Source organism: Balaenoptera borealis, assembly GCF_965194805.1.
Source record: "Balaenoptera borealis genome assembly, chromosome: 5".
NCBI lineage: Eukaryota > Metazoa > Chordata > Mammalia > Artiodactyla > Balaenopteridae > Balaenoptera > Balaenoptera borealis.
The window spans coordinates 110,462,413-110,481,705 of NC_138862.1; the positions used below are offsets into that span (position 1 = coordinate 110,462,413).

General features: G+C 39.8%; 1 protein-coding gene and 1 long non-coding RNA gene across 5 annotated transcripts in view; one reads left to right on the forward strand and one right to left on the reverse strand.

Moving 5' to 3' along the window:
* Positions 1-13,245, reverse strand: part of TIPARP (TCDD inducible poly(ADP-ribose) polymerase) — a 28,786-nt gene extending 15,541 nt beyond the window's left edge. The window contains exons 1-2 of one of the 3 annotated variants that reach the window (XM_082394367.1): positions 13,003-13,245; positions 9,186-10,142 (exon numbers count right to left, since the gene is read on the reverse strand). In XM_082394367.1, the coding sequence (XP_082250493.1) occupies positions 9,186-10,102 (917 nt within the window). In that variant the 5' untranslated portion in view covers positions 10,103-10,142; positions 13,003-13,245. Of the gene's footprint in view, positions 1-9,185; positions 10,143-12,452; positions 12,884-13,002 lie in introns of those variants that run through there. The other 2 variants (XM_082394369.1, XM_082394368.1) reach the window with 2 other exon arrangements.
* Positions 13,246-13,337: 92 nt separating this feature from the next.
* On the forward strand, positions 13,338-16,476 carry LOC309629939. 2 transcript variants are annotated; one of them, XR_014245303.1, is made up of 2 exons: positions 13,338-14,139; positions 16,261-16,476. It is a non-coding gene; the product is annotated as an uncharacterized lncRNA (long non-coding RNA). The 2 variants fall into 2 exon arrangements; XR_014245304.1 differs by having other exon boundaries at positions 13,387-14,338.
* Positions 16,477-19,293: the final 2,817 nt, after the last annotated feature.

Below are 19,293 nucleotides of genomic sequence, written 5' to 3' on the forward strand. Positions count from 1 at the left end.
GTTATTAAACTTCAGAGGACTATGTACTCTTTCTGCTTTAGAAGCATAGTAACTGTCATTTATTCTGTTACTAATTAAGACTTTTGCTAACACTGACTCGAATAAATAGCGCAAAGCTATTTGGGGAGGCAATAAAAATTATCTATAAAATTATCTATCTTTGTATGTTGCCTATATACAAAGCAATATCTTTCAATATGTACCAGAGGTTAAAATTCTCTACTTAACTTCTACACTATGACATTGGGCCTTGGTAACAACTGGGTTTTCCCCCTTGTATCCAGAAGTAGTTGTAGACACAGACATACGTACAAATCAAAATTGGGAGTTGTTTTTTTTTTTAAATTATTTTGCATATGGCCCTCAGTACTTATGAGCAGACTAAGAATCAAATGTTGACTCACAATTAAACCTGCCCACCTCTAAGGAGACCTGACCTATTCAAGGCAGGATTGCTGAGATTTAGATCACTCCGTAAAACAATTAACATTAAACCTGGTTCATGGATTTACCTCAAAAGATTTTTGGGTAGGTAAAAATATTCCTTACTTTAAGAGTCAATGAGTTTCTGGGGATCAACTTTCTTAGGGCAAACTTCTGGCTGTGTGTGCTGCTCTCTTGGTCCCTCCTAGGACATCTTCGAAGCAGGTGAATGAGACGGCAGTAAGTTAATGAGTGGATGCTGTGTGGAACCACATTTATTTGTAAACCCCATGTTTGATTTACAATTTGTCAGACATACAATCTGTGGTATTAAAGTGATTCTAGAAGTGAACACAGTGAAATAAAAACAAGAGGATAAGAAATAGGAGAAAAAAGGCAGCCAGGTAGGCTTCCTAAATGAAGGGATACTTGTTTTTAAGCTTTTATTATTCTATATTCTCCAAAAGCATGTGGGGAACTAAACAAATACGTATAACAGTTTATTCTCAAAAAACCCTGTACTAAGACACGGCCATCTGAGTACACCTGTTTCCTAAACCCCTAAATATATCACACATTGAAGTCCCCTCTACCCCATGCAACCACTTAAAGCAAATTACAATAGCCACCTGAGGAAGAGAACCTACTAAAACACTGTTACGTTGGGCTTTTTTTTTTTATTACAAAACTGTAAGTTCAAAGCAAAGAATACAAAAGAACTTTTTAATACAATGTGGATAAGCCTAAAATCTTTCATAAATAAAAATTATGCTTATGAGATCAGAAGATCTCACTGCTATCTATTTATGGAGGCACGGGCTTAAATTTTGCACACTGAAGACATCAAAAATGTCATACAGCCTTAACTTTTATCCCAGTTCAGTCACATGTCCTGAGACTCCTAGAAGGTAACTTAAGTGAGACATACTTATCAACCATGGCCTGAAAAGGAAGTGAAACAACTTCTACAAGAACAGCTGGGATAGAAAGAACACAACAGATTAAAAAGAAATGTATCATGCCTTATACTACCTTAAATTATGCAGTTATTGCTTTTTATGAAGATGAGCAAATATCCCCTTTAAGTGAAATATTTTTAAAACTGAGAGGTTTCTATCAAGAAAGGAAGTTACTTGTCTCAAAGTAGACAATAAAAAATGTCTGCTGTGTTCTCAGCTGATTAATTAAATTTTGTGTATATGAAATTTGACAATGTCTAAAGTGGTCTGAAATATATTTACTTATAAAACTTTTCTACATAATTATAAAATCAGTTGCATGCAAATGCTGAAATTTCTTAAAAATAATTGTTTTCAAATAACTTCAAACAATTTGGAACTCATTTACACATAAATGAAATACTAATTATAAATAATTACCATAAAATATATCCCCTAATAACCCCTAGTAAGGTACAATCTCTTAGCTTATTTCTGAATTGACTTTTAAAATTATAAACAAATCCTTTTTATCTAAAAATTTGCCTTGTCTTCTTCCCCAATTAGTACAGATAAACTAATTGATTAGTGACCAAATTAAAAATATACTCATTGAAGGCTTATCATGAGAACCCAGATATAAGTAAGAGGCTCTTAGCATGAGAGACTTAAATGTATACAAACTATATAAAGAATTTATCACTGTCTGAGAGTTTTTGAAGCAAATTTCCGAAAGAAAAATAAAGACTTCCTACAGAAAACATATTAAGAGAATTTTTTTTATTGTCTAGGTTTTGTAAACTATGACCACAAAACCTTTCAAAAGGGTCTTAAGTCAGTAACTTTTCCTAGGGGAGAGAGATTCTACAAAGCCAAGTTTCTCTTTCAATTTTATCAATCAGTTAAGACAGTCTAAATTAATTTTTAGTAACAAATTAATTGTATCAATAGAAGACTTTACACAAAGTTTCTGATGTGTGGCAGCATTTCTGACAAACCGAACATCAGAAGGCAACCAAGCAAAGTTCCTCCTGTTTCACATACTCTACCCCCCCCCATTCAACGATGTCTTTCTTTTATTACCTTGGAAGGCAAACCTGGTATTTCTCCTGTGCTTATTTTTATTCTCACAATGCCTGGAAATGAAAGAGCGAAGCCAGGTGACAGTCAGAAACCAAAGACCAACCGCAGCAGGAAATTACTTAAAGTATTTTGTGCCATTTGCCCTCCCTATGCCCAGATCAGCTGCAGGAGCTTTGAAGATCACAGGGTGCAGGCAAGATTCTGAAAGCACATGTACTACACTGCAAGCAAAGTTCACCCTGGGACCCCTACCCCTGCCATTCTTCCCTGACTATTCAGTGCTGGTAAAAACCTAGAGCAAAGAAAGTCACACAAACTCTATGGCTGTATGTCAAATGAGAGGGACAGTTTAAGAATCTCTTAATTCAAAAAAGGAAACAAAAAATTAATGTAATAAAGAGAAATTCCTGTAAATGTGGCTTAAACTAAACATTTTCCAATCATTATGAGAAGTGCTAGGTTTCAACATAAGACTATTCACAAATCCTTCCTTAAGCTCAGAAGCAATAGCACCAAAACAAAGGATATCTATTTGCATAAAGAATACAAATTTCCCGATCTCTTTCTCAGATAACTTAGTCACGAGGGATTCTAATACACTCCTTACACAACATTTTGTGGCACACATACTCGCAAATCACTGGTTTCTGTAGAATGTGAAAAGAAACACTTGCTCTAGCATTCCCACTCTCATACATGCTTATCCTTTCACTGTGATGACCATGCAAAGGTTCTTTACTGGTCAAGTGGGTGTTACCAGTAAGTAAACAGCAATAGCAGAGAAAGATGGAGGAGACAGACACATTTTGCGGTGTGGTCACGGCAAGTAGGAATGCTCAGTTAACTCCCTTCTATGCTTGTCTTAGCAACAGGGACTGGACAGGTCAGCAAGGAAAATTGGAATTTTCATAATCAGAAGTTTATTAATATAAGCAACTTCTAAATTTTGAGTGCCTGATCACAGAATTAGTCATATTTATTTAGAACAAGACTGCAATACTATCTTTTGCACAAATCAAATATATATCAAACTACCAAGCTAAATAAGTGGAATTTATTTTTACGTAAAATCCTTTATTTTCAAAGATTTCAAAATGTATTTCAGAAACTATCCCTTGTAATTTAAAATCCCCCTATTAACAAGGAATTCATCTACATTAGAAATTTGAGGCTTTCAGTTAATGTGTTGGGGACTGGGCTGGATTATGTTTAACACTTACAGGGATTTTAAATAGAGGCGAGTCTGTGCAGTATGATCCCTGGTCCCTAGAAAGCACTGCCATAAATACAAAAATAATATTTGGTTTTGTTAAGGGAGTTCCTTCATATTTAAAAATGTGACTTATTTGCTCCTAGAAATGAACTTTAATTAGAAATATTTTATTCTTTTGTACAGTTTCTGTTTATGGTGTTGCAAAGTACAGTTCACCTCAAGGGCTTAAGCTATTACCTAACGATTTCAAGCCCAGAATGAAACATAAAATGGCTCAATCCTCAGCACTCTGGTATCTTCCAAAGATACAAATATCATTCATATTCACTTCCTTTTAGCTTAAGACTCTCAGACTTATTTAAAAGAGAAACTCTACTGCTTTTACAAAGGGAGTTTCTTGCAAAACTTACCAGTGTCCAATTTGAACCAGCCTTACAGAAAGCTGTTCCAGGATAATCAAGAATCATCTTGTAACTCAAAAGTACTTAAGCTTTCCTTCCACAAAAAGGCAACTACAACTCACAAACAGGATACTGGTAATTATCAAAGGTTGATGACCTAGGTTAAGAGGATCTCAGGTCCTATTTTAAATGTGATCAAAATTATTACCATCAGAAAAAGGATGCAGAATCTGGTGGTCTCAAATCAGAGGAGGAGATATAAGAGGCCACAGGAAAACAGTCACAATCTCAAATGGCTGGATTTTAGTAGAATTCCGTAAGTAGTCAAGGTTTGTAAGGGCTGCATACTGCTTTTCACCCTTTAGAAATAGCCCCCCAAACCCAATATGAAACTAAGGATCACTAAGATCAAAGATGCACCCAGATGGAATTTACGAATTTACCTTTGTTTTACGGTAGAATGCAAATCTAGAATCTAGAAATTCTAGTGTAACAATGGAAGTAGTTTTACAGGAACACAGTAATCGGTCAAAAGTTGCATTTTTTGCATGTTCACATATGCAGAATGAAGTTTTAAATGTTGAATGGAGTAATTATTTTTTTCTGTTTATTTACAATAAAAAGTAAAAGATTTAGAGTCAACTCAACGAGAAAATGTATAATGAATGTATCATGCAATTATTTTTAGGAACTGTGAGATAACCTTGTAAGTTATTTCCTCCAACTGTCTGATTTAAAAGTTACACATCTTTGCAAGCTTCATTTTCATTACCATGAATATATCAGGAACAGACTGACCCCAACCTGAAGCCAGGTGACAGCTGCTTCAAAAAGTCTAATCTGCTTAGAAAGGGAATAAATGAATGATTGCTATTGATTCCCATGACAGCTCTACACAGACCCATTAACTTCCCTGGATTAGTATAGACAGAAGCCAATTAGTTTTATTTCATATGTAAATAGCATCATAAAGAGGTACAGAAAATAATTCACTGGATTGCTCTCTCCTAAAGCACAAGGCACATATTTTGAAAGTCACTTCAAACACAGTTCTTGCTTATGGAGCTCTTGCTTTCTCTTAGGCAGGAATTTTTTAAATAAATTCAAACTCATCCAGCTGTGTATATTCAAGAAATACCAGAAAGTCACAAGGCATAGTAAGTTTCAGCTGTTCTCCTCTCTCCAGTATTATCAATAACACATAATGAGTTAGTTCATACATCATCACAGCTGTGCAGGCCAGAGCTAACTCGGCTAATTTAACTATTCCAGTAGAGTTCAGTCAGGAGCTTGCTCTACTTCAGATAATCCACTCTGCAAGTCATACAGAAAAGAACAGCATATGCTCTTTATTATCACTAATACGCAATTCTCCTTGTCTTCTTTCACAGAGTTCCTGTGAAGTCTTCTAATGGTATTGTCCCTTGGACAGTTTTTAAAAAAACAAAAACAAACTTCTAAGAGCCACCAGCAATCAAAATCACTCAAAACTAATTAGCTAAGGCTATGACAACACTCTAGGCTTAAGCTATAAAATTTAAACTCCTTTTTTATCAATAAGCTTTAATTCTAAAGAGGAGAAAAGAACACTGTCTTCTGAGAAAAATTAACCATGGAGTCAGTTTGCAACTTTCTTCTTCATCCTCCCCCCTTTGCAGGAAATTCAGAATTAGAAATAATCACTGGTCATATTTTCACTGTAGGTGAAATTACCTACAAAATAAGGTCAGCACAGCGCCTCTTCCTTATGGGCGATAATAACTAGAAGACTATCCTGGCACACTTTAAAATGAATGTAATGTGAAAACCAATGGTGATCGCAGTTGCTGAAGGGAGATTTGCACATCCTCCACAATTTCAATTATCCACAACAGTATTCCACACAGTTACTGAGACCCTTTTAAAACTGCTTAGTCCTGCCATTTAATATCATTTTCTACTAAGGATGAGTGCCTAAACTGTCAGAGACTATGTTTTCTTAATGGAAAACACAACATTCGATGTTGTTTTCTTAACTGCTTATCTGGAATTTGGAAATTCTCCAAAGCCCATCCCGTGTGCAAAAGCCTTAGCATCTAAATATGGGGAGTTCATACATACAACTAGTTTCCAGTTGATTTTGCAGATGTACAAAAGGAATGAGAAAGCAAAGTGGAATGGTATAATTTGGGGTGAAGGCAAAATTGGAAAAGAGTAATTAATTTCATTATAATGAACCAAGCAGGCACTTTTATTATTAAAATCCTGTTTTTACACGTGTTTTTAGTATCTAAGCATCTTGACTAAAGGGTTGGAAGGCACCTGTGAACTTATCTAGCTCAACTTTCCTTCCATTCACTCTTGAGAATAAAATGAACACTGCACATCTAATTTGGATTAAGTTAGATGTTAAATCCATTTGCAAAAACCAAAGAATTTTATCTACACAGTTTGAAACTATGAACTTTTGTCTCTGCTAGAGACTCAGAACTATGAACTTTCCCCAAGTTCCACACAATGAACTATTATGGGTATAGTATATAATAATGATTTACCAAGTCATATAAACTGCTGAAAACAAGTGGGATAAACAACTGCCATTCATTATTCCTGAATCCAAAGACTGGTTCGACTTGGGCATATACACAGCTGAACACACACTTCCTGGTTATGTGCAATCTGCACAGATAGACCAGCTTTACAGGCCTGACCACAGAGATTAATAGCTTTAGCCAAATAATGTGGTAACCATGTGAACCTGGGCTGCTCCAGCTTGTTTGTGAATCTCTCAGCAAGGCTCAACATGCCGTTATCTGCATCTTGTTGCCAGGAAACACAACATCGCTTTGGAATACAAGGAAAACCAGGTTGCAATGACTACAGGTCAACTTCCCAAAAGCCTAATTTTTGACATTTAGCTATCTACAATCTTATAACATTTCTTACTGTAGTCCACAGAGAACTTCACTTTACTAGTAATTAACTGTTAATACTTTTTGCCATTTTTATCAGGGCAGGACCACTTATAATAATTCACTCATACTTCTCTCAAGTGTCAAATAAACATTAATTTACTGCCTTAAAACTGATCTGGAAATCAAGCACTCACTGCAACTACTTTATAACTGATCCAACAATGAATGCGTATGGGCTTTTATCTATGTCTATTCTTCAGCAAAGAAATTTTACCAAAGGATAAAATACTCAGTGTGCTGCTATCCTAAGAGTTCCTGGATTTTCTGGGAATCAAAATACCTGTCTTGCCTTGCTCAAGGTAACAGAACGTAATGTGTTGGACAATAATCCTGCTAGTTTCTTCCTAAGCAATTCAAACAGATAGAAACTTAATGTACCAAGATGCTGAAGTGCTTAGCAGACTGGAAATTTGCTTTATAACAGTGAAGTGGGAGGCCACTCTTCTGCACAGTTTTGCAATCTAGAGATGGAAGGATTAGAGTGGCTTTGAAAGTATATAAAATTAATTACCCTTGACATACCAATCAGAATTGCTAGCTCATGGGCAACAGAGATTTTGGACAATACCTTATTAAAAAGATTTTTAAGACAAAATGGAAAACATTTTTCTCTCTTCCAATGCTGGCTAAAAAAAATAAGTCAGAAGTACTTAGCTTTGTTACAGGATCTGAGAATTTTGCTACCCAAGCAAGACAGAATCTTGAATGCATTACATTATCAAGAGAATGCATTTATGATCAGGAAAACGACATTTTTGATATAAGCTTTACTTTTATCCGAAGAGGTCTTCTACATAATAACGCCTTTAAACTTGGGCTTTATATCGTTTCTCATCTTGTTCCATATGTCCCTTTTGAAACACAAGATGCAGAATTCCAGTCTCATGGCAATTAAGTTGCTAAAAAGACACATAGATCTGTGTACTATACAACTGAAATATTCAAAGAAAACCACCTAGCTAATACTAAACGGGAGCAAGAGAAGTTAAATGAAGACCAGGTTACTGTAATGCCAACAACGCTCTGGCACTGTTAGAACACGGAAGGTTAACATCAAAACTAATAGAATTAGACAACATGAAAATGGTTCACTGCCACCATTTGCCTTCTAACTCTCCAGACACTTGGGTAGTGTAACCTGACTTATCTGTGAACAAAGATGACTCTCCACAAAGTTTTTCTCCTGAACTTCTGGGTTAGGATAGTCAGCCTACTATTTTAAGTCCCTTTATACTACAGGAGAAACAACTTAGGAATATAAAGATCAATGCTTATTATACAGCCATTTTTGCACTAGCAACTTTACATGTGTCAAGTATTATTTTCTCCACTTTCAAGTTCATTAAAGAAGAACTGATATGTGGAAATTTCAGTTCCCTATCAGTGAATAATGCTTGGACATCCATAAAAGAACCAAATTATTTATATACATGTCTTGCCTACAAAAACATGAGAATAACTTTTTTTTATGTAAATGACAAACAAATATGTCCATTAACATAAATTTTCCCTTCACTCATTGTTAAAAGACTCTTTCAGGTTTAAAAAAATACCCTGAGTTGTGGAACAATTTATTTTATCTGTAAGATAAATAGAATAATAAAATTAATGGTAAAAAGCTTTAAGGAAACTAAAAAAGAGATTTAACATGTTTGGGCATGATTCAGAAGTTTGGGAGGTACTTCGGAATCATTCACAGAAAAATTGTTTGGACCATTCAAAATGTAAAGAGGGCCACAAAAATCTCCAAATAATACTATTTTCCTTTAAAAACTAGGAACTACTCAATATACAAAACTTTAAAATTAGATAAATTAGGCATTCGTAATTTATAAGATTCTCCATGGATTTTCTTTCAAAAGCAAGCCCTCCTGTGTGATTAAAATAGTATTTGATTCACAACACTCAATGTATATGCAACTTCTCAGTCACACACATATTGCACAGAGTGACATTTGAATTGTTCAAATCATAAAACCTTCATTGTCTGGTTAGATAAATAGCCTGCATTCAACTGCCATGAAAAATCAGAATAGCATACAGCCAAAAGAATAACAGTAGACAAAAAAAATAAAACCTGTTAGGTTACTACTGAAAGAAACCACCCTACTAAAGCCTCTTTACCTTCTCTATAGGATTTAACAATAGCTTTAAAGTAGTTATAAATACATACCCGTACTTCATTCTCATTCTATCATTCTCTGGGTTACAGTAAAATCTTTCCAAGTGCTCCTGGGAATCATTGGATACACTCTGCCACTTCTGAGTAGTTGTCCTCTTGATCTGCCAATGATACGGCAAGACCGTGTGGTGCTTCAAACAATCCCTGCCATAAATACAAGTGCCTTGCAAAAAGTCCATGCAAATTTCAATTCCGTTCTCTTGGTGAGTGTGGTACTGTAGCTGGTTCACCAGCTCAAACACAAGGTCAAGGGAGGCATCTTCACTTTTGTCCTGAAAGAGCTCGGTACTCAACTTATCACTGGTATCCAAAATGTACTGGATTGTAAAACTGTTGTCTTGGAAAACCCCTGGAACGTAATCCATGACTTTGTCTATGCAGTCAGGACTAGCAGGAACATCACTTGAAACTGGGTGCAAAAGGTCAGCCTGGAAGTGCCCTGCTGTAGAATCTGCCACCGTCCCACTGATGGTTTCTGGTGGAAAGCTATGATCCTGGATTGGAACCACTTGTTCAGGATCATCAGGGGTAGGATGGGCTTCTGGTATCTGGCCCCCAACATTTGTTCCATCAGGAATCAGGACAGACATATTGTCTTCTGCTGGTGGACACGATGGATTGATTTCCAAAGGTTTTTTCACCATAGGTTCATGTAAGCTGCTCCCTTCTGCATTCTGATTTCTAGATCTAAAAACCCCATCAAGTGAGCCAGATTCTAACAAAGTATTTAATATTGGTCTCAAAGACCTCAGGGTTCCGGCTCCCAATCTCTTCTGATCCTTTTTCTTAAAACAAGTCTTCAATGGAGTGATCTTCTCAGAGAGTCTCATTTGGCATGAAAAGTCATCAGGAGGAGAGGGAGGCTGCACTACACAGTCTGGCTCAGGTTCGGTGGTTTCCATTTCCATGATGTGGATTAGCTCCAATTGCTCCTCAGTGTAAAAAATCCTACCAGGAAAGGAAAGAAGATCATTTACAAGCTGACAACAACCGAATCCTATACATTCATCAACGTGTTTTGTTCTAGTCTCTAAGTCCCTGAAATCATTCCTCTTATACTGTATAAGGTCAGTTTTAAATTTTACTGAGAAATCAAGGCTCCAAAGCAGCCAAGGTTATTCAAAAGCCCACAACAGATAAAGGTGAAAGAGAGATAGTATCTTCCAATACGCTCTTCACATTTATTTGTGGACTTAATATATGATTTGTAATTCTGCTGGGGTATGAATTTTTACAGTAAGTCTAGGATGGGGTGGAGGGTGAGGGGTAGAAATAAGTGCATCTAATGATAGTGGGGAAACCAAATCTCTACTGCTTTGTGGTTCTCTTCACAGTTGTTTATGTATTGCCCATCTCATGAGGTGACAAAAACTATTTCTTTGTTAAAAAAAAAAAAGTTTGTCAAACGTAGGAAAAACTGCAAAGTTATTTGCAGTTTTTAATTAATTAATTGTGAGTGAATTTGGGGTGTGAGGATATACTCAGGAAACAGGGGCTCTCAATCGAAATATTATATGGGAGAAAGCCTACTGAAGCATTTCTAGATTCAGAAAGTTCCAATATATTCCCCAAGGATGTTAAGGGTCTACTTTTGCAATCCCCAAACATTACCACTACTGGAGGAAGAATATCAGGGCTTGTTAGTAACAGAAGCTACATCAGCAACAACCACTGCACACTGTTTTAGAAACCAAACACAACTTCCTAATACAGAAAGGGGCCTCCTTGTCTTCAGAAAAGTTACATATATGCATTTTTTCAAAAAGACAAATGAAGGCATAGAAAACTAACACAAGAAAAAAAACAAACAAATTTCAGATCCCTAATGAACTACTCAGTGACTAAAAAAGTGCTTTCTTCAAAGAATCAGACCCCTTGAAAGAAACTGGAACTTAAAGTAAAAAGCAAAGAAAACTTTGTAAAATGATGAATGGTGTCTCCTCCACAATCTAGCATTCATTAACTAATTCTGAAAATATTTACTGAGCATTGTGCCAGGTGGTAAAGGGGTGGTGATGAGCAATTAATCTTCTCCCTTGTCCAACAGACTGAAAGAAATCTTTGATGCAAGGCCTCATGACTTCATCAAGTATGCATCCCAGGTACCCAGTACAGTGCCTGGCACAATGCACATAGTGGGTGCTCCACAATAATTTTTTGCTGAATTACTGAAGAAAAAGCACCTATTAAATGCCTAGTTCTGTGAGGCTTTATGGGTCAACAATAGCAACAAAATGATAAAATTGAGTACCCAGAAAAGTGAATATTAAAGAACTAATTAGAGAGATTCATAAATGTACATGTGTAAAAAGTGCATAATGATCAAACTCAAAAAAATTAAAAACACAGATATAGCAAGGTTTTAATGCACACAGTAAGTACAAAAGAAAAGGTAGAAAAAGGAGAGTTCAGTGTGAGCTGGCATTGTTAGGGAAAGCTTCATGAAGAAGGAGGGACTTGACATAAGACATAAATCAACTGGAAAGCAGCCAAACCAGGCGTTATTATTCATCATTTGGTGCTCTTGCCTCAAGGCACAATTGGCACAGATTGTGGTATTCCCTCTTCACCACACCAAACCGGCCTGTGCCTTCCCCCACGCACGCACGCACACACACACACACACACACACACACCACTCCTATCACACCCAATCAAGGCAAAACAGACGAAACCCAGTTCATTTACATGGGTGCATACACACACGCCACAACTTTTCCTATTTTTGCCCTCTGTCAACCTCAGAAATAAAACCGAGAAAGGGGCAGAGAACTGGAGGAGTGGCTGGAGTGGGGAAGTCACTAGAATCTAGTTCCTCAATTAGTTTGCATAACAGAAAAATAAAGATTGGAAGGACACTTCCTCCAGTCCCCGCTGTAGGCGACCTACCGCTCCACCCTTCACCTCGTGATGCCCCCGGTTCTCGGGCACTCCCGACCCCTCGCACCATCCGGGGAAACTGCCCGCTCCAAACTCAGCACTCCGGCCGGGCGTAGCGCAACGCTCGGGTTCGAGCGACGCCTCCTACCGCCCGCGGCAGTTTGCTCAGCTCGGCCCCCCTCCCCCCCCCCCGGGCCGCACCAACTCCGCGCAGCGCGGCCCATCCCGTGTGTTCCCGAGCATCCTGCCCCCGCCTGCCCTCACACCCCCGGGCCAGCCTCCTCCCACCCAACGAGAGACTCCCGCCCTGGCTGCCCTCCCTTCCAGAAGCCACTCGCGGCGCCTTCCACAGTTAATTTCTTTCTCTCCTCAACCGACCTTCCCGCGAAGATCGTCCTGCGAGTCTCGGAGGCTCGACCCAAGAAGAGCCGAGGAAACGCGGCGGGCGCTTCTCGGGCCGGCAGGGAGGAAGGCGACGACTTCAAAGTTAAACTGAAAACAGCTTTCAAACTTCTGGGCTGCAGCCGGAACGCGGGTCCGCCGGAAGGCTCCTCTCAGCGGCCGTGCCCTCCCCCTCGATCTGCGCCCCAGAGCGCGCAGGGTCTGCCCAGCGGGGGCAACCGCACAGACGCACCCCCGAGTCTCCCCGACCCAGTGGGAATGGGGAGACGCCGGCGCCCCAGACTAAACCCTTCAGCGAATTACTCCAATTTATACACCTGCCAGAGGCCCGAAGTGACTAAGAAGTGTAAACCAATACCGTCCTGATACTGACGGGATCCGAGTGAATTCAGTACAAAAAGGCAGTCTAAACATCACTCACCCCAGATCCGTGAGCGCCGGCAGCGAGGCCGGCGACCCCTTCCGCGCCCGCCTTCCCAGAGAGGGTCCCTCAACGGCCCCTCAGAGCCCACCCGGAGCCCTTTACCTGAACGGGCAGCCTGAGAGAACGGACCACAGGAGCCGAGTCGCGGAGCCGCCGGCTTACAGTGCTCGCGCCGGGTGGGGGGAGGGGGGGGTGTGTGGGGATGGGCGTGGGGGACGGACTCGGGCGTCTAGGGGTCGCAGGCCGGAGACGCGGCGAGCGGCGCTCGGGCCATTCCGCCGCCGGGAGCGCAGAAATCCGCGACTGCACTCCCGACCCGGCTCGCTCGCCTGTCACCTCGAGCTCTGCTTTAAAGTGGCTTCCGGTCGCCTCCTCTCGGCAGCCCCGTCGCGGAGGCGGAGCCTGAGAGGCAGGGGGGTGGGGTGGGGTGAGGGGACCGGGAGCTCAGTGGGTGACGGGAAGGCGGCCCGCCCCGCGTGCGCATGCGCATGCGCGCTCACTCGCGGGGAGGCGCGCGAGGTGTGCGTGCAGCGGCCCCGTGCTCCCTGGAGGGGGCGTGTCCTTTCGCCGCCAGCTGGGTCCCGGAGGGTCTGCGTCCGCAAGCGTCTGGGATCGCGTGGCTGTGAGAAGGGGAGGTTCGCGCCGTGCGGCGGGCTCCACCTACCTGCAGACAGATGGAGGGTCACTTTGTTCGGAGGAAACTCAGGCACCCGAGGGAGGAGAGGGAGGATGTGAAACGGAACAACCCGTTTCTGTGCGGTTGGCTTTGTTTATTTGCCTCCTCACCAGAGGCCTCCTACCCCTGACGCCACCGACCCCGAGAGGAGGCGATCAGCTGCTATGGCCGCTGCGGCCAGACGGGGTCGCCCGCCCCGTTCCGCAGGGCAGCCCCTGCGGCGCACCACGGCCTGCGCTTGCCCGACCTGGTTGCAGGCATTCCTGTTTCACGGGAAACATTCTCACCACTGCAGAAGAGAAACCTAGCTTTGGGTTTTGACGGTAGAAGCACGTATATGTGTTTTAAAGGCCACAAACACGGCAGTGACTTGTTTATTCATTCAACAAATTTGTCGAGTGCCTACTGCATGCCGGGTGAGCTGGAGGCTTAGACTACAGGCCTGATCAGCCAAGACACCTTGCCTGTCCTCATGGAGCTTTTGGGGCACCATGTACTCACCTCTAAAATATACACCGCCTGTGAATTTGCCATATTTTCTGGATTGTAAAATGCCCTGGATGGTGAGTCTGTTGAATAGTTTTTCAGCGGTGGAGGAAGAAACACTACGTTAAATTCATATAATCGCCATATATGTGTGTGTGTCGGGGGGAAGAGGCCCTGGTCAAAATCAAAGAAAATTAATCACGACTGTATCCCCAACAGCTGGCAGCAAAAGGAACACAGCTCGCAAAGAGATACTCTCTTCATGTGGCCTGAAATGTAAAGTGACTTAATTCTGTAACTTGGAGCCATTCTGGGTTGAAAAAGTCAGCTATTACCTTACCAAACACGGAAGCCTGTAAAAAATAAGAGGTGGTAGTAATAAATATTAGGGTTCCAAGCCTTTCTTAAACTGTTCTAAACCAAACTGAGTGACACATCAGCAAAGAATAGATTAAGGGTAGTATCCTCCCCCAGCAGGCTTATTACAAATGGCATCAGGGCAGGTGCCTTGATGCCATTTAAACTAAGGTGAGAATAATATGGACAGAATTCAGAGACTACTAAGTAAAAGTCAAGAATTTCCAGGCTTTACAAATTGTATTGAGACAAAATCTTGATGTGTGCCTACTCACATATGGAATTTCCTAGAAGCAAGTATCTGAGTTTAAATCTACCATTTTACTGTTTGCTTCTATTTGTTTCATCTGTTCTGTGTTCTTTTCTTTCCTTTCATGCCTTCTTTTGAAGTATTTTAAATTCTGTTCTCTCTCAACAATTAGGTTATTTGTTATACATTCTTTATTCTTTTAGTAGTGTTTTAGTTCTTTATTGCTGTGAACAAATGACCCCAAAACTTATGACTTAAAACAACAACCCTTGTTTGTTTATGATTCTGGATTCTCTGGCTCAGGAATTCAGTCAGGGCGTAGTGCAGATGGCTCATCTCTGCTCCATGATATCTGAAGTCTCAGTTGGGGTGTCTCAGATGGCTGAGGCCTGGCTCAACTAGGGCCATATGTCTTGGACCTCTGTTCTGGCCCTTGGCTGAATTCCCTGGTTTTTCTCTACAAGGCTTCTTCATGTGGCTAACTTGGGCTTCCTCACAGCATGGACCCCTCTCGGGGTTCCAAGAGGGAGCATTCCAAGAAGACAAGCCTCAGCATGCAAGCCTTTGCTTACATCATGCTTAATAATGTGTTATTGGCCAAAGCAAGTCACACTACCAGGCTCAAAGTCTATGTGGGAGGGGACTGCTTGAGGCCATGAATATTAGGAGATGCTTAGACTAAGAGAAGATCACCTTAATCCCCAATCAAGGATTAATAATTAAAAGTTACTCCCAGGATGTAGCTCTTTGGAATCCAACTTATTTTTCACCCTCCACTCCCCAGTTACTCCCCTTGAGGCGATAGAGAACTCTAGCTAGTTCTCAACCTCTCCATTACTGCTTTCAGAGTGTCAATTGGCCCAAACGGAAAAATGACACCAGATTCTGGACTCACCACTCTTGGATCTAGACTTCTCAGACTGCTAAAATTTTACTGCTCCAGAAAATGTATCTTCCACATTGTCTGCCTCAGACGTGATCCCTGGAACATAATGGAGTAGTAAGATCCTCCTAAAGAACAGAACCAGGAATTGACTGATTAAGCAAGGGCATGGAATCTTTGCTCTTTCCAACAGGATTTGAGATGTTCTGTGGGCCAGTGACCACTGTGTGTTTCCATCTTCGCCTTTCTGAATAGGAGTTTTACCAACATCATGTACCTTGTCTATCCATCATACTTAATAGGAGTATTGAGGCAGATAACTTTTTTTAATTGGTGCCGGTGCATGAGGATCCACACTCTTACTGGGGAGTACTCCACATCATTGGAACTCTGAATCTTGGACTCTAAGCTCATTGCAGAGACTTTGGGATTTTTTTCTTTCTTTAAGGGAGGGGATGAGTATTCCTTATATGAGAAGAAGGGAAAGACATTGCTTGTTACCTCTTATTAGAAAGATCCTGACACTTTTTTTTTGAGGAGAAGGGCTAGCAATGTGCCTAGCCGCAAATGCTTTTCCCTAGATCCCGTACACTTTTGGGCGGCCATGGGATATAGTTCTAGACACACGGTGAAGATTTCTAAAAAAGAATTTTTTTCCTAATGTAGAGAAACCCCAATTCATTTCTTCCTTTTTTTTCTTCCTCCTAGAATACTAACATGAAGATGGAGATGGACCCTCATGACAAAAATGAAGGTGAACATGATGTGGAAAATATGAAGATGGAGTCTATAAGCTAAGGATCCTGGAGCAGAATGATAGGAGGAGACTGGGTCATTCAGGACATCTTAAAGCTGCTGCAGCAGTCCTAGAGTGGCTACCCCTGGACTTAGTAAGTCTGAAAAATAAACCCCAATTTGGTTAAACTGTTTTCTGTTATGTGTAGCTAAACATATTCTTGGCTAATACATAAACTGTCATAAGTTATCTTCTAACTAGTCTTCCTGCTTGCAGGCTCTACCAATTAGACAGCAGCAGCATGACCTAGTATGTCAGAAATATAAGAGCTACCACAAAACAATACATCAACTCCTATAGGATTTGGTGCCAATTCCAGATATGCCAAATTATATGATTAAGAAATACATGTTTATTAAAGAAAAAATAGAAAGTAGAGAGGAGACATAAGACTACCCATAGTTGAAACTTCTCAAGTCCCATTTTAACATTTTCCTATAGTTATGCTCTGTCTTATTTTATTCACAGGTTTTTCACAATAACATTACAGTGTATTCCTATTTTACCTAACACTATATTATAAGCAGTTTTCCATGTTAACACATGGAAACAAATAGCTTTTAAACAAATAGCTGTTTAACATTCCAAGTAACTATAATAAGTTTTACCTAACTGGTTTCTTGTCACTGAACTTAATTCACTTTTTAAAAAAATCATTTATTCACTGAGTATCTACTACATTCAAGTCACTGGATTAAATATTATAACTACATGTACATGAAGAAGTGGCTCCTATTTGAATGCTCTTCAGAACTACAAAAGACAAAACATAACATTCGACATATATAGCATATGCATGTGCACACTTTCTGTATGTGGCCCTAAGCCATTTAATTGCTTTTAAATATGCTTATAGGATTGAAATATTCTAATTACCTTTCCATGTACTTCTTTTATTGATAATTTCTGTTATCCTTGTCTGCTGGATTTGCTTTAGCGTGACTGATCAGTTCAGTATAGCACTTCCAATGAACAACTTACTCACGTAAAAGCTGAGACCACTTGAAATTTCAAGTGACCAAAGACCTCCTGTTTTCATTTTTATTAACAGAATACATGCTACAAAGTATTAATATCTCTTTCTTGCTTTCTCTTTTCACAATTATCAGTAATACTTAATTCCCCAACAACCTTCTGGTGGAAAGATAATCATTTCTGGTTACCACAGCAAGAAGGAAACTGACTAGCATGACTCAGAGAGCACAATGAAAGACCTGAGATTTGAAAGCAGAGGCCTTGGCTCTTAGCAATGCTGTTCTGAGAACACAGCCAATTTGCATAAATGGCAGATTGACAATTCCTTATCTGTGAGTGCTAAGTCCAAGCTATAATTTTTTCTATGTACATAAGGACAACTTATTTCCTAACTCAAAGTGCATGTATGTACTATATTCAAAGTGAAAGAAAAGCCAAATTGTTATTATGCAACTGAATTACTGATGTTTTAAAACATAAAATCTATTATTGAAAATTCTGTCTTGATGTTGTTACTAATGGGCCAACTCCTGGAATGTATCTGAAGGAAGATTTCCTAGTTTCCTGAGAGGCACTTCTGCACCCTTGGATCCTAGAGTAAGAAAAGATTTTGGCTGAAATGTGTTTACCTCAAGTGGGTCTTAAATATGGTGTTGGTGGGAGAAGATTGGAAAAAGCTACTAGAGAATATGTCACAGCAACTAAAAGTAGAGAATTTCGTCAGCATGAATGAAGGGTGAATTAATTCAAAGCTCAGAGGTAGGTTGGTTTAGAGCTTGACATGAACATGCCTTGATAAATGTAAACTTAAGATTCATATTTTCATAAAGTGATAGAATATTCGCTTTGCAGACCATTTCCAAGTTTTAAAAATATTTCTCATTTATAATCTTTTTCTTGAAACTCACTTCTTTTCTCCACCTCTGATGAGGCAACAAGGTACCTATGTCTAGGAAAAGTGAAGGCTTACTGGAAAATGATACAGATAAAATATGAATAGGATGAATTCTAAAATGCTTATGCCAGATCACCAGCTATTCTGTTTAGCCAAGATTTGTATTTGTAAACTGCCTCATCATCTGCTGGACTGTTCTTATCTTCACAGGATCCATGACAGCCAAGTGTGCTCTTTAATCCCCTTCATTTTGGACCTGTTGAGTAATTCACACAGCACATAATCAAAGTGCTTTCTGATGTAACTGGTTTTGGTCTATATGAAATGATTCCTTCAGAGAAGTCCCACATTTTTTCCAGGCCATTCATTCAGTTTATTCATTTATTGGGTGTGTATGTACCAGGTACTAGTTATGCAATGATGACTAAGATAATTCCCACTTTCTGTCAGTTGTCTGTGAACTGACCACCCAGATCACCTGGGAAAGTCGGCTGCAGATTCCCCAGCCCCACCCTAGACCTCCTGAATCAAAATCTCAGAGGGCAGAGGATTCTGCACTTTGAAGATGTTCTAGGCACTGCTGCTTTAAGAGTTCAGAGTCTAAAACACTCTGGGGTTGGGGAGGTAGACTTGGAGCAGGGGTAGTAGTGCTGGTAGGGAAAGGAGACGTGGAGGGTATGGCCAAAGAGGAAAACAAATAAATACACTATAGTGTGGTAAGTGCTATAAAAGAGTCATACCTGCAAAGTGCTAAGACTATATAGTGAGGGAGAATTAAGCCTAACTATAAATTGTCAGAGGAGAGAATTACCAAGATTTCTTGAAGTATCTAGGATTATTATTCCTTAGAATGTTAAGCAACTCAATTGTTTCTACTTGAAGTACTCCTAAATTTAATAAGAAAAAAGTTTACTTTTTAAAAAAGTGAATTCCCAAGTAATTAAAGATGATCTTGAAAATTGTATGCAGAGATCATCTGAGTTAACAGCATTTCTACTGTGTAAATTTATCCTAAGGATATAATTAGGGTTATGCACAGGTTTGATTACAAAGCTATTCCCTGCAGCAAATAAAT